This window comes from Mauremys reevesii, linkage group 6 (assembly GCF_016161935.1).
Source record: "Mauremys reevesii isolate NIE-2019 linkage group 6, ASM1616193v1, whole genome shotgun sequence".
Lineage (NCBI taxonomy): Eukaryota > Metazoa > Chordata > Testudines > Geoemydidae > Mauremys > Mauremys reevesii.
Genome location: NC_052628.1, coordinates 101,817,114 through 101,832,122, shown reverse-complemented (window position 1 = coordinate 101,832,122; position 15,009 = coordinate 101,817,114). Strand labels below are relative to the sequence as shown.

The 15,009-nt window shown below is 40.8% G+C and overlaps 1 protein-coding gene across 8 annotated transcripts in view; it reads right to left on the bottom strand.

The window, feature by feature from the left end:
* FREM1 (FRAS1 related extracellular matrix 1) overlaps positions 1-15,009 on the bottom strand; it is a 102,902-nt gene that overhangs the window by 74,813 nt on the left and 13,080 nt on the right. For 7 of the 8 annotated variants that reach the window (XR_005600612.1, XM_039545100.1, XM_039545101.1 and 4 more), the window contains exons 2-7: positions 12,657-13,163; positions 7,421-7,515; positions 4,846-5,147; positions 3,928-4,124; positions 2,297-2,620; positions 30-138 (exon numbers count right to left, since the gene is read on the bottom strand). Coding sequence is in view for 7 of the 8 variants with exons in the window: in XM_039545100.1 (XP_039401034.1) it covers positions 30-138; positions 2,297-2,620; positions 3,928-4,124; positions 4,846-5,147; positions 7,421-7,515; positions 12,657-12,887 (1,258 nt within the window). In the remaining variant the exon portion in view is untranslated. The remainder of the gene's footprint in view (positions 1-29; positions 139-2,296; positions 2,621-3,927; positions 4,125-4,845; positions 5,148-7,420; positions 7,516-12,656; positions 13,164-15,009) is intronic. The other variant, XM_039545102.1, reaches the window with a different exon arrangement.

Here is a 15,009-nt window from a genome sequence, read left to right as displayed (position 1 = left end):
AGAATTCACTCAGTGAAATTCAATCTCACCTGTATTCCATGAAACCCGAGGAGCATTTGTATCTGTTGTTCTGATGGAGATATGCACAGTGATTGGTGAACTCCTTTCAAAGTAGAAGTCATGAACCTCTAACTCCACCTGTTATATAAAAAGACATACCTTTGTTGAAAAAACAGATTGAAATATCTTTGTCTGTACAAAGTATATGCAGCATGCAGATAACTGAAATATTAGGCTTTCTAAACTTCAAGAGATTCGGATAATATGACAACCAAACGAACAAATCTAAAGTAGTTCAGTATGTTAATAGAATCCCTAGTGTTCTGTACCACCTTATAGCTCTGTTTTTCTGTGTTGCGATCTTTACAGTTAATGTAGGGAAAATACGATTAAATATAGTTGTACATTTATATAAATGAACAGGAAAGATACACATTTTAATTTTCACTAGGGTGGACTATACTCACACAGAGGTTTTGCAACAATAAAAAGTTTTGGGGTACATTTCCTTGCTCAGCTTCTGCTTTTTAAGTCTATCAGATGCAATGTGGTAAATAAAATGTGAGGAAAATTAAGTACAAGTTGTACAAAAAATAAGTTTTTAAAAACATAAACACTTCCCAGGGATTCTTGAATGTGAGCCCATCAGGCAGATTTTTTCTTACAGTTTCCTCAGACATCTGCTATTACTGCTTGAATTCCTGTGAGGGTCCCAAGACCCTGCTGAACTAAAATAGACATGCCCTGTCAGTCTACTGGGATCAGACTCAGGTACTGCAATATTTTACTGCATAGACCTTGTCACTCTATTTCCCTGCCTATTCCTTCTTCATCCATTTGCCTTGCCTCTGTCTTCCTGTCTCTTCGTATATCTTGCCACTGTTAGAATGAGCCCCTTTCCGCATCTCCTGCCACCTGCAATCATCTACCTGGATCTCTCCCTGAACTCTTTCTCTCATCAAACTGCTTTTGAAAATACATAATTTCTGTTCTCTCTCACCTCTTCTTTCTCCTTCCCACGGTGTACTATTATTAAATGCTGTAACACTTAACGCTGCAAAATATTTATATCAAGAATAAAATATCAAGGAAGACTTCATACAAAAATAAGTAAAACCCAATGGCACAGACCTGACGTGAGGAACACAGCTAAACATGGTTATGGGCAGCGTTGGAAAAGATGTGTAATTCATTTCTTTAGGACATAAAATATTTCTGTAATCTTAGTCTCACAACTTGGCGTTTCTGATGTCAATAGATTGAGGACAGGTCAACATTTTAAAAGCTGCAGTGGTGCAGTTGAACCTCTGTAGCACTTCAGTGAAGACGCTACTACACCGACGAAAGAGCTTCTCCCATGAGCACAGTTAATTGACCTCAGCGAGAGGCGGTAGCTGAGTCAACAGGAGAAGCCCTCCCATCGACAGAGCACTGTCTATGCCAGGGGTTAGGTCAGTACAACTGGGTTGCTCAGGGTGTGGATTTTTCACACCCCCAAGCAATGTAGTTATACCGATGTAAATGTGTAGTGTAGACCTGGCCTAAATAGGTAGTAAACAGCAAAAGAACAGCTGATTTGTGTTAGACTGAGGTAAACGGATGGGTCAGAATTAGTGACACACCTCATAATGAAGTACAGCTGGGCTGTATACTCAGCAGACCATACCATTTAGATTCAAAAGAAATAATAAAATATACATAGGGCTTGATTCTGATCTCACTTACACCAGCAAGAAACTTGAGTAACTCCAATGAAGTCGATGGAGTTAACAGATGTAAAACACGTCAATGAGATTGGAATCAAGCCTATTGTCTGTATATTATACAAAGAATTTGCCGCTAGGTTGCAGAGGTGAATGCAGTAAATAATGACCTCAGTAGATACAGAGAATGTGACTCTTGTAGAACCAGAGGTAAGAATGTATGAAAATGTGTGAAAGGAAGTCAGTGCTCAACAAATGATGGGCAGGGATGTAGAGAGATAAGATCCCTTAAGTGAAACATTTTGGTCAGTCAAGCTTGAGCTCTACAGTAGACTGAAGGGATGTTTTAGGGGGTCTATGGTAGCTCACCAGGGTCACAGGATTCTCTTTCATGGGAGTCCCAGCAGTAATAGCAGCAGACTTCAAAGAAAAATGTAATTAAAATATATCTCATATTTTAGTGAGGTATGTTTCATATCAATAGAAAGATTCTTTTTGCTCATAGATACCTATTACAAATGAACATATCTATTTACAACTTACTGAATGCTAGAGGGGGAAAAAATAAGAGGCTCTGTATGTCCCATTGTTACCTCATAATTCCTCCTCTCTGTATGGCTGTTGTTTGGAGGCTGATACGCTATAAGCATCTCACTGAGATCTTTCCACGTGAAGGAGATGATAGGCTTGGTATGGTCTAACAGATGAGTGATGTAGCCTTGTGGGGGTGGCTTGGTAATGTTGAACACTAGCAGGGATTTGGGTGTTTCACTGTCTTCAGCATCCACCGTTGTTGTTGTCATGGGGCTCAAAATAAACTGATCCACCTCCAGGATGAACATAGCCATGAAGGCAGCCCTGGGGATTTGGTTGGGAATGGCACCTTTGATTCGGACAGGGAGCCATGCATGCTCTGTCTATGAAAGGAAAAAGAGTCAGGGCAAAATATAGTTCAAGATTTTATATGAGTACTCCAATGGTATTTAAGCATACTGTATGCGTAAGGTTAAGCCTGTGTTTGTTTCCTTTGTTGAACTGAGTCCTAAAGAACTAGTTTTCAACCTTTTTTATGCTGGGTTCCCCCTGCCATTTTATGGAAAGGGCAGGATAATCATGACCCCCCCACTGAGAACCTATGAACTATTAAGGAGCTACTTTGGCCCCACCTCCTGTAGCTGAAAATCATGCCAAGATTGGAGGAGGAGTTAAAAGGAAGGAAACTCCACTCAGATGGTGGGAACCTTGGGAAGGTAACAGGCTGTTGAGCTCCCCTGTTCCCAGAGAGAGGTCTGCCAGCCAATAGTGCCTCTGCTCTTGCAGAAAGGACACAGATCCCCTGGGATAAGAAGTGGAAAGAGACTGAGACTTATACTGGAGACCCAGTGGACTCTGGGGAAGACTGTGATATTTCCAAGACCCTCTGAAGTGAGAGAGGCCGATATCCTCACTGAAGCTGCCTACAGGTTTCTTGCTTTTCCTTTCTGCTTTTATTTAACTTTGTTTGCTGACTGTGGATGGTTTTGTTTGTTTCACCTGCGATCCTGAAAGGGGAAGAAACATCCAGAAGGCCTTGGCTGGAGGGTTGAGCACTGGCCCCTCTAAACTGACATGCCCCACAACTCCTGCAGGGGGGTGGGCAATTAGAGCCACTCGCCTGTGCTCTCCATCTAGCTCCGGAAAGGGGTGCTCTGCCCAGGACAGATTCATGATAGCATCTCAAAGTGGTTATGCTGATATTAATTAATGCTCACTGCTCTACTGTGATGTAGGTAAGTGGTATTATTTGCAGTGTACAAATGGGGACACTGACTCACAAAGATGTTAAAGACCAATTATAGTTTGGGGTGATTCTGGTTTTGGTTGCTCAACTTGAGATTCCAAGGGCCTGATTTTCACAGGTGCTGAGCAACTTCATCTGAAGTTGTGGGTCTCAGTGCCCCTGCAAATCAGTTCTCCAGTATCTTAAGCTGGTCTTCCAAAATTACTGTCTACTTTTGAAAAACTGGTCTGAAGTGATTTGGTCAGGAAGGTCACACTAATAGCAGAGCTAAGAATAGAAGCCCTGACATTGACTCCTGTACTTTAACCACTACACAGACTCTCACCATCCGACTCCTTCCCTCTCCCCACCCCCAGCCATTAATTTGGCCTGTTGTCTACTCACACAAATAAAATCATGAACACAACAGAATACCAGAAACTACACAGCTGTATAAAACTCTACCTTGTGCAGAGTTTTGCTTCTGCTGTCTGTGATGTCCAGCCTGATAGGAATATAATCAATGTCGGGTGAAGGAGGGTCAAGATGCTGATATCTAATTCCCATCAGCAAAAATTCCTCACAGCTCATTTTGGTGTTCTGAATCATCTTCAGTTCTGGAACACAGTTCCCACTCCTGCACCTTTGGCTTGTTCTGTGCTCTATAATCCAATAGAAGCTGTAGTAAAATATTTGTTTAAACAATAAAAGTGATAAACAGTACAGGAAAGCTCAATGTAGCTCAGCTAAAAGTGCCATAAAAGGGCCATGTGACATAGCATAGGACTCCTTTCCCTCCTCTCTCTCTCCCTAAACAATTGTGTTGGGTTGACTGACTTTTCCAGCTCCAACTTCACTTTCTTTGTTGTGTTTCTTGTCAAGTTAGCCTTTCATTCTGGCTCAGATATTAATCCAACAATACTATGCCCAAAGCCTAGTAGCTTTATTGTAGATCTTCAGACAAAGACATAGCCAATCCTGGAGGACTGAGCACCCTTAACTTCCATTTTATCCCTAATATCCTCCTGCTCTTTCTGACTCTTAGTTGCATCACCACATCCATTTTAAGTAACAGATCTTAGCAATGCATATGAAGGAAACTATTGTGGCAGGCATTCTGTCTACTCTCTTTGTAAATGTTAAGTATCAGAGGGGTAGCCGTGTTAGTCTGGTTCTGTAGAAGCAACAAAGAATCCTGTGGCACCTTATAGACTAGCAACCGTTTTGCAGCATGAGCTTTCATGGGTGAATACCCACTTCCAAATATCCTGTATTCACCCATGAAAGCTCATGCTGCAAAACGTCTGTTAGTCTATAAGGTGCCACAGGATTCTTTGTTGCTTTTGTAAATGTTGTTAATACAACAATTAAAGCATATCATACTGGATCTAGGGAAGAAGCTATGAGGTTGATCTCCACGAGGCTCTTCTTGCTGAGGTTCTCCAATGACAAGTTGACCATGGGCTGGTAGAAGAGTTTCTAAAAAGGCCAGTCTGATGGTGCACTCCAGGTTTGTCTTCTTGTCATAGTCAAAAGTGAGCACATTCTTGTCAATCTCCCTGGACAGGCCATAAAACTCAGGGACCTCCAGCACATTGGTGCTCATTTTGATGATATTGCAATCTGGCTCAAGTAATTGCACTTCAAGGATGAACGTTTCTGTGAATGTTTCAGTTTCTGTAAATCTGTCGAGGATAAAAAATAATTAGTAATATGTCATTCCAACTTCCCTCCATTTCCTGTGAACTCAGCATTATCCTCAACTCTGAAATTCCCCATTTCTGCACATTTCCTTGTCACCACATAACTAGGTGGTCAAGTTTTATGACCCTGATAGAGCTTCAGGGCTTTTCTCCTGACTCACCGTGGTATTGAGGGCTCTGGCTTGGAGGTGCAGAGTTATTTCCATGGACTCATCCCAAACCAGGTTCTTTTTATTTGTTGGAATCCAGGATAATGAAGGATTTGATTGTCTTATAAGGCATATAGAATTTAGGGCCAGGACAAAGGTGTCTCAGGAAACAACAGTGGGAACAACCAAGCTCAGGGAATTTTATGGCTGCTGTCATGTAGGTGAGCTATAAAGGTGTTCCCAGAAATGCATGAGTGAGTTTGCACCCTAGCCATTGTATGTGCACTATGCTAGAAAACACAGGGTAGGAATGCTACCTATTTACATGCCATCTCCATGACATTGCCAGTGTATGCCACTTCTTCAGATTTACCACAGCTGAAACTTATAAGTGCCTTCTCACCTTGATTATTTCGACTCCCTTCTCTGAGGCATCTCCAAATTTTAGCTCTCCAGACTCCAGAAGGTGCAGAATATTGCAGCCTACCTTTTCACACGTATAAAAAATGTGATCACACTACCCTCATTGTCAGACTCCACTGACTCCCTGTTTATTTCAGGATCTAGTTCAAAATTCCCCATGAACTTGTTCCACTTATCTCATGGACCTGATTTCTCTCTCTTTTCCCCACTCCTACACCACTATTTCAGTTTCTTCCTCTTCCAATACTGGCTTCTGCTCTGTTTCTTCACACATCATTGCTATTGATGATCCACAAATCTTCTTTGTAGCTCTTGCCATCTGGCTGTGCCTTCCTGTATCTCCTCTGTACATACTAATGAGATCAGTTAGAAACCCTGTATCATCATCTCATTGATCTGTCTTCCTCTAAGATGGATCATGTGATCTAACATTATACTGATCACATGTTATGGAAGTTAGACCTGCACATCTGATGTGATAAACAATCACACCTTTAACATCAAAATGGACACAGGACTCTAAAAGACTGGAATCTCAGGGAGGATGGGAGGAGGAGTCAGTGGAGCTCACCCAAGGAAGAGAAAGTGACAAGCAAAGAGAGAGGTGGTAAAATACAGAGCCTATATTGAACCATGACATTCTTACTGATTCCATCAAGGGAAACATTCTATTCCCCTCATTCCTGGCACTTTAATCCACTCCAATTCCTATACGCCATTCCTTTGGGGCATGGACAAGAAGGATTGTCCAATGATTAGGGGACTAGGGTCTTGGAAGGTTCTGCTGTGCTGCAGACTTCCTGTGTGACCTTTGGAAAGTTACTTAGCCTTTCTGCCTCAGTTCTCCATTTGTCAAATGGGGTTAATAGTATTGTACTATCTCATAGTGATGTTGTGAGGATAAATATATTAAAAACGTATGTTGCCCCAATTACCATCATATCCGAGAACCTAAGTGCCATAAATAGACAGAATGTAGTAGAGTGGCAGCAGGCAAGTTTGATATATTCCTTTAAAAAAAAAAGGAGAACAAATTATTTAAAGCCCCAGTGGAAAGGACAGGGATAGACCTGTTGTGAATGGCACAATGGGGATTCTGTGCCGTTAAAGCACAAAGGGGCTGCTCTAGTTTATACCAGAGATTATTTCAGGCCCTGATACAGCAGAATCCAGTGGGCATAAACTCTCAAGACAAAATGATATCTAAAGAGGGATCATGAGAATTATTTATGGCTTGATTGTCATTTCCTCGCTTACTCCACAAAAAATCCCATTGAGGTCAAAGGGATTACTTGTGGAGGAAAGCACTGCTCAGTGGGAGTAAAGGTAGCAGAATCTGACCCTTAATGTTTGTGCAGCACTTTGAGAATGTGATGCTCTTTGTAAGTGCTGTTGTCAGTATGTAAAAGGAAGAATCAGTTAGTTTCTGTAGTATACAAATAAACCAATGTTTAGTAATGTCAACAAATATATTATCAGAGTGTTTCTCATATATATTTTGACAGATAATAGTATAAATAGATTACAGCATGGGTTATTGGTTAATAATGCCTTAACATAAGTAGTTACTGCAGATATAAATGGAAGAATTTTTATTTGCCTGAAAAATGGACTGCTTTTTCTTCATGAAAAACAGTTGTTTTTACTAGTGATAATAATGCATAATGCTTCGGTGCTGCTTACCTGTATAGCCTAAGCATGACCATGTCTTCATCTAAAATTGGACAGCCATTATGAGTATACTTGATTTCATTAGGAAGGAAATGACAGTCAAATACCTATTGAGATGGAAAGAATAGATAGGTAAGTGCTGTCAAGAATGTCAGGTTCCAGCATTTCCTTCTTCTGTTCTCTGATTGTCAGAGAAGTGTTCTTAGAACAAAGCACACTTTTTAATCTGTATTTTGTTTCTACAAAACCGGAGTCAGACTTTGGTTGTTCAGTGTGTGACAGAGTATCCACATCCTGAACCAACTTCACTGAATAAAAATCAAACTTCGCTGAATTAAGTTGACCATCTTTGCAGGTCATTGTATTAGAAATGCAAAAGTTTATACATCATTATGAGATTGTATGGAACTTTATCAGAAAGACAAGATTAATGCAAACTCTGGAAGGTATTAGGAACATCCAGGGTTGGTTTTTTTTGGAACAATAAGTGTGTAATGGATTTCCTAGGAAATATCTTGGGGTGAGAGGAATGCAAATTCTCCCCTCCATAGCCAACCTTTTGAAGATACCCATTGTGTAGGAGCTACCTGTTCTCAAAGACCCCCAAACCATATAAAGTGTGAGTTAAACATGTTGTGAGCATAATGCATTTGAACTGAAACTGTGATAAACTGGTAATCCCAAGAACTCCCCTTGGGTGGAAGGTTGGAGGACTCCGTGTTAGGGTTGGGGTTAATTCTGCTAAGCTCTCTGTAATTTTTTAGTAATGTCAACAAATATGTTATCAGAATGTTCCTTGTATATATTAGCTTAAGAATGAAGTAGGCTTGCGTAGGAAGTACTGTGTGGTTCTTTATAACTGTAGCAATTACATCTGTTAACCATTTCTGAAGGAAAAGCAAGCAGGTGTCCTTGGGCATCTTGTCTGTGCTGGGAAATACACAGTGAAGGCAGGGAACTGTGCAGCCTGGAAATATGCCAGTCAGAAAGGAGAGAAACATGTATTTCCACCCAGAAAGGCAATGGCTGGGGAGCTGGAAGCCTGAGAGCAAGTGCCCTGGCTGGACTACTAGAGGAAATGCAGGTGCAGTTGCCCTGAACTGTGGTACAGAGTTAGCAAAAGAAGCAAAGAAATACTGGGCACCAAGGGGCTACTGGTATTCTACAATTTTAAAAAGAATAACTACATGTTAGTTTCAGTCAGAGCAGCACGCACTTAAATTCCATTGACAGGACGTGCTTGAGTGGTTTGCAGAATAATGATAGATTCACGCACATTACTCAAATGCTTTGCTGAATTAATGCCTGATGTGAAGACAAAGATGCCTGTCACCAGTGTATCTATCACAGGAGGCAACTTTCCCCTAAAAGTATTGGGCCTTCCATAATCAAAAGCAGCAGCTCTTCAGCATTCAGCAATAGGTCAACCCTTTGATAATAGACTAGTCATTAACTAATGCTGGATGAAAATACTGCCTTTTGTTTCTTTCAGTAAATTCCACAAAACTAGAATTTACATTATTTTATATTATGAAAGTATTTACATTGCAACAGGTTTTCAACATTTAAAAATATAATGTGAATTTCTGTTGCATGTTGTTCTTGTTGACTTGAAGCCAGGTGGTAACTGTCATTTGTTTCTGGGGGTCTTCAAATATATCCCGACTTCAATTTTCATAGACAAGTGCACAGCAGAGAATAATATTTTAGTCCAGTAACTAAAGGGTTAATTTGTTCTCCAAGAAGATACATCTGGGTTAAGATAAATTTAACTGGCTACAGTATCCTGGAAATAATCAAACCAGATTCATTGTTGCAACAAATGTTCTACCTTTTAGTTCTGTGGAAGCAGCTTGTGTGAAATGTGCTGCCTACGCTACTGTATGAATCTCTTGTTCTTTCGAATCTCTCTTCTATGTCTAAGGGCAGGTCTACACTAAGGGCGGGGGTCGAACTAGGGTACGAAGTTCAGCTACGTGAATAGCGTAGCTGAATTCGAAGTACCCTAGTTCGAACTACTCACCCGTCCAGACGCCGCAGAATCGAAGTCCGCGGCTCCAAGGTCGACTCCGCCACCGCCGTTTGCAGTGGTGGAGTACCGGAGTCGACCGCGGCGCTTCCGGAGTTCGAACTATCGCGTCCAGATTAGACGCGATAGTTCGAACTCCGAGAAGTCGAACTCACCGCGTCGACCCGGCTGGTAAGTGTAGACTAGCCCTAAGAAAAACTAAGCAACTCCTAAAAGGGTGGCTTGTGATTTTTCCGTACGTAACATAACAGTGAACAACTTTATCAGCCTTAACCTGCCTTTCTCTTTCCTTTTCAGTGATGACTTTGGTTAACATATTAACATTAATCAAAGTGTTGTGAAATACATGTTCTCTATTATTGAGTGGAATGATATTTAAATATTATTTTAATTAGTAAACTAGAAAGTGTTAATTGAAGTTCTCAAATCAGCTGAAGTTAGGACCGTTTGCCTAAACAACAAATTTGCATAGTGTATAATTTAAAAAAAACCCATCCTGCATGCTAGCTCTCCACAGTTCAATGTTGTACATTAAGGGTCAGCTTCTCAGCTGATGTAAATCAATGTAGCTCCTTCAAAATCCATGGCATTACACTGATCAACACAGGTTGAGCATCTGGCCTCAGAGTCTGAGAACGCAGTTTTCATCATGCATCTCTGGTTTTAGGCTGTGTGATGCACCAGAGGATAAGGTTTAGCTTATGAATAAACATTTTTACAAGACATCATTAGTTCTTGTTCTTAACTGATAACAAGAGAGATTTTAAAAAAAAATGAAGGACCTTTCTACACAATCCTCCTACCATTGATAGATAGTGATTATAAAATAAAGGCACAATCTGCTTTGCTAAAAGAAACATCTGTTTTATGTTTCCTAATATGTTTTCCTTTTATACAAACAGGCAACTGTAATTGTCTATAAATTTCCTAAGTAAAACAAAGGAGAGCTAAATCTTTTCCTAATTACTGTCTAGCTTTATTTTTTCCACTTCAAGTGCTTTTCAATTACAATTTATAATTAAATTGTCACACATTCCTAGCACATTATTCACTTTAATGACAATAAACCATATCAGACTAGAGACAGTTTCTGACTGCAGCATTTCCTGGTTGACAGAGCATGCTCAGCACCAGCCATGGGCTAGCTTAATACCTTTACTCTGGTTAGGTTAACACTTGAGGCCAGTGCCTAGGACTCTGCCTCCCAAGGTCACAGGATTAGATTAAAAGCTTTCATTTTAAAAGTTTCTAGCCCTAATGGTTGCAAATAATAGATTGAAAACATGAGCTGAGTGGAAGTGTTGCAGTGACATCTGCCTGAGTTTGCAGACAGGCTCCAGCAACAGGAAGAGCAACAGAGACTAGAGTCAAGGATTAAACTATGTGGCTCCAAACCCAACAGCAAAGCAGAGCAGGCCCCTTCACACCAGACTAGACCCAAGAGGCCCTGTTGGTGCTGCTACTACCCTAGAGTGCCACCCTGCTGCTTGTTGATAAGGAGGGCCACTTCACCAGTCCAAGAGGGTGCCCTCCCAGCTCCTCTGGATGCTGGGGGATTGGAGAGGAAGACGTCTTGCTTTGGTTGTTGCCTCCTCCAAGTAGCCAAGGTAGAACAGCAGCCCCTGCCACCTCCCTAGAACAGAAGGCCTTATGAGCAGGGCCCTGGCCACTGAAGGAAGAGGAGGAGGTGCGGGTGAGAGGACAGCTTCTGGCTCTGTTTTCCAGGTGTCCAAGAAGTACGGTTGTGGTGAATACACATTCCCAGTGCTCCTGGAGACGTGGTTCCAATCTGGTGCTTGGTACGGCTCAGGGTAGGAATGCAGCTCAGGGTTGCATTATGTTCCCTTTACTCCCTGGAGCCAATGGACTCAGGCAGCCCCCAAAGTAAGTTACAACATCTTTAGGTCTGCTCTAACTTTCACCCAGCTGCCTGTTTCTCAAGGAGCCACTCCAGCCCTGGGGGATTCACTCGGGCATAGAGAAGTCCTGGCCACTCCCCTCTTTTCTCCTACACGTGCCCCCAGCATCAGAGGGTCCAAAAGGAGGGGCATGTAGAAGCTAATTCAGGGTCTCTGAACCACATAGGGATTTTTCCACACTGGGGGAATCCTCCCTGAGCAGTTAAACCAGTTCTACAACTCCTTTGAGTCACCCGAGTGGCACAAAGAAGCTGTAGTGGGAGCAGCACGTACAGGAGTAATACCCCAAGCACCACTACTCCAGACTTCTCCCCTTGCCCTTACAGTCTGCGCATGCACAGGCTCTTAGAGGCAAAATGTAACTCTCAAAGTTTTGGTTCAGTTTAGATAAGCAACTCTGGTGTGAAAAAATTGTTATCCAGCCCACAGATACTTCAAGAAAAAGAGATTTACTCTGGGTAGTTTGATACTTCTGCTTGCAAAACCAGGAAGCAAGGAGAAGATTATACATATATTAAAGTTAACCCTACCTTCTCAAATCTTGGGGGTAAATAAGGTTTGATTATGGTTTGTTTTCCATCTATTCATCTTTTATCAGTGCCAGTTTGTCCATGCTTATTACTACCAATAGCTTCTTTCTAATAAACTCAGATGATGAAATTTACCAGAAAGATTAGATGAAAAGTGGTACATGAAGTACACTTTGATGTTGCTACATATTAGACATTAAAAGAGAAAACAAAATCATTTTATATATTTCCCATCTGTTAGTAATCTGGTCGTTGAGAAGCAGAACAAGTAACACTATATGCAATGTGCTTAATGTACATGATGATTACTTTTTAATTGCTCCCAATGTAGTGACTGCATGACTACAATGTAAAGAGTTTTAGCCTTCTCTGCATCGCCCTAGGGACACTGGCTACCCTCACTAAACACAAACAAGCAGCTGGTAGACTACACACTGGCTCCTAACAGAAAGTTTTGAAAGAGCTGCTGATTTAGTTCATCACAGTGGAAACCAGATACTGGTCACCTCCACCTTCATGTGCAGGTGTTACTGTATTCATGAACAAAATGTTTTCAGCACTAGGGATACAATTCTCATCCAACCAGCTATTTTTAATAAAAAATTAAATCTCACTCACAAAGGCGCTGTATTACTATGCCTGTTAATGACTACCCCACCCTTTCAGATGACTGTTCCTTACAATAAAAGTATTTCACGTCCTTTAAGACACACGCGCATACACACACTACCAAAGAGACAACAGTGCAGTAAAATTCTGATCCCACATACCTGAGGAGTTAGTTTCCCAACTCTCTGTGTTATTGGCTCATTAATCACAACTTCCACTTTGCAAGCATCTTTCTCTCTGGGGATGGAAAACTGCAGGTCATCTTCTGTCAGGAAGACAGACTGGCCCTTCATCACTTTCACCCCAAGGTTGACACTGATGAAGGAGGAGCAGACGCATCTCAGGATAACGGCGAACAGTGGAAACAAACATCTATTCTCAAAAGGCTTCATATTATTAGGGAAATCCAGTTCCCTTTAACTAGTAAAAGTCCTAAACAAAAGAGGTCTTCTCTTCGTTCTCCAGCAGAGTTTCACCATATAATCAAGGCAAACAACTTTAGTCACAGGCAATAATGTACTGTATGTATTCTATTAAGATGTGTCCTTGTGACTGAAATTTGGACAAGGGCGCCTTTCAAAGTGTTCTTGGATTTTAATAAAACCCGTTGATCAGTCGTGACCAAAATGATGGCTGTGCTTTCAGAGTGCTTTAAATGTCTGCTAATCCTGCAAAAGAGAGAGGAAAAAATGGCATGAAGCAGTGAGCATCTATTGAAAAAACAGGCAAAGAGATCTTTCATCAGTCCCACAATTGCAGTTCGTGTCAAAAAATGGACTATTTAAAAATGACACCATCTCACTCAACAGATCTGCTCCTTTTATGAATTCTGAGTTGTTTCCGCTGACTTGAAGTGAACATACATTAAATCTGGAGTATGTATAGAATCCTATATACAACTACTCTTTACTACTGTTAGCACTGTGGCACCAACACAGTTATGAAAGACTGAATTGGAGTCTAGTCTGACTGGTGTATCAAGACAGTAGCTAAGTAGGTTCCAAATGGAGATATAAATAGTTCTCCAGATTCAATATATCTGAATGCAGGGGGGAGAAGCTGCCTGTTTATTAAATCTACTACTGCATTGCAATGGTATGTTGAAAAAAAAATCACTAGCCTCCAATTTAATAGACTCTACCAAGACCCAATGCTTTATTCTCCCTACGCTGGCTCTGCCGTAGCAGGTTAACTGGAGCATGAACATAAGTATAGGGCATGATGTTGTACTACAACATTAAAATTGTTGTTGCTGTGCCTGTCAAAACTGAGAAGAGGCTGATACAATCAATCTATCAATGGAAAAGGGAAGTATCTACAGAGAAAATGAATTCTTTTCAAATATGTCGGTGAAAACAAACAATAGGAAATAAAAATTACTTGATGTCTCTTAAAGCTCTTAGTTAATCTTCATCCTTCTGAGGTGGATAAACTGAGTACCAGTAAGTTCATTTTGCCTGTGGTTCTTTGAATGACACATTTATAAATGAAAGACCTTTTTTAAAAAGCAGCCATACTCTTCTCAGGAAAAAACAGTCTTTCTAATGTCAAAAAGTCCATCTATCTAGCTAGGTGCTTAGTTGACCCTCTTCTCCTTAACACCTGAAAGCAGAAGTTAAAATTTCCCAAACTAATCAAAGATGTTTCACAAAGTTTAGAGAATGACAGTATTTTAAATCTGATAAGCTCTTAAACATCTCCATGATGGTAGAGCTACAGGTTCTGACAGAGATTCCTTGTTTCTATGAGAAATTTCTAATACTCTCACCCCCTATTTATACAGAATGTCCAAAGTAATGAAAATTGTACTGCCACCAAAATGATAAAAATCCAGAACTGTGGACCTCTCATTGCCTCAATTCCTCCCTTAATGTCAACAGTTAAGTCCTTGCTAAAGTGTTTCCCAGTAGACTGATCAGTCTGGCTTTATATTTTATTGAGAAACCAATAGTAGTTTAGCCTCAATTCAGCAAGGCACTTAAGCATGTGCCTAGCTTGAAGCATGTGACCTCAGTGGAACTACTCACATTCTGAATGTTAGGCACATGATTAAGTAATTGGGCCCTCTAAACCTCAACTCAGAGAAGACATTTGACTATTTCAAGGGTGGTGGGGTTTTGTTTGTTTGTTTTAATATATATTTGCAACCCTAAAAGCTTTCAGTTTGGGTCTTAAATTATATGCATGGATCAGACTATTTCAGCAAAATCCAACTATGACAGAACTGGCTAAGAACGTACAACCAGAGTTTAAACTTTAAACTTGCAAGAGGGACAGTCAGAGTTTTTCATTAGTCCCATAATTGTATGCATTGGTCACTGAGTCCCTACCCATTGCCCTTTGATCATCTTCATTTACTGAAGAAGTTAAAAAGTGCCAGCCATGAACTTAAACTTTCACTCTTGGCTATCAACCTGCTTATTCACTTCACCTCTCCTCAAAACTCTCTCTCTCAGGTATGAGATCTGTTTTTTAGGGAGGCTGTCCAGCTTGAAAACTAATTTAAATAAATCA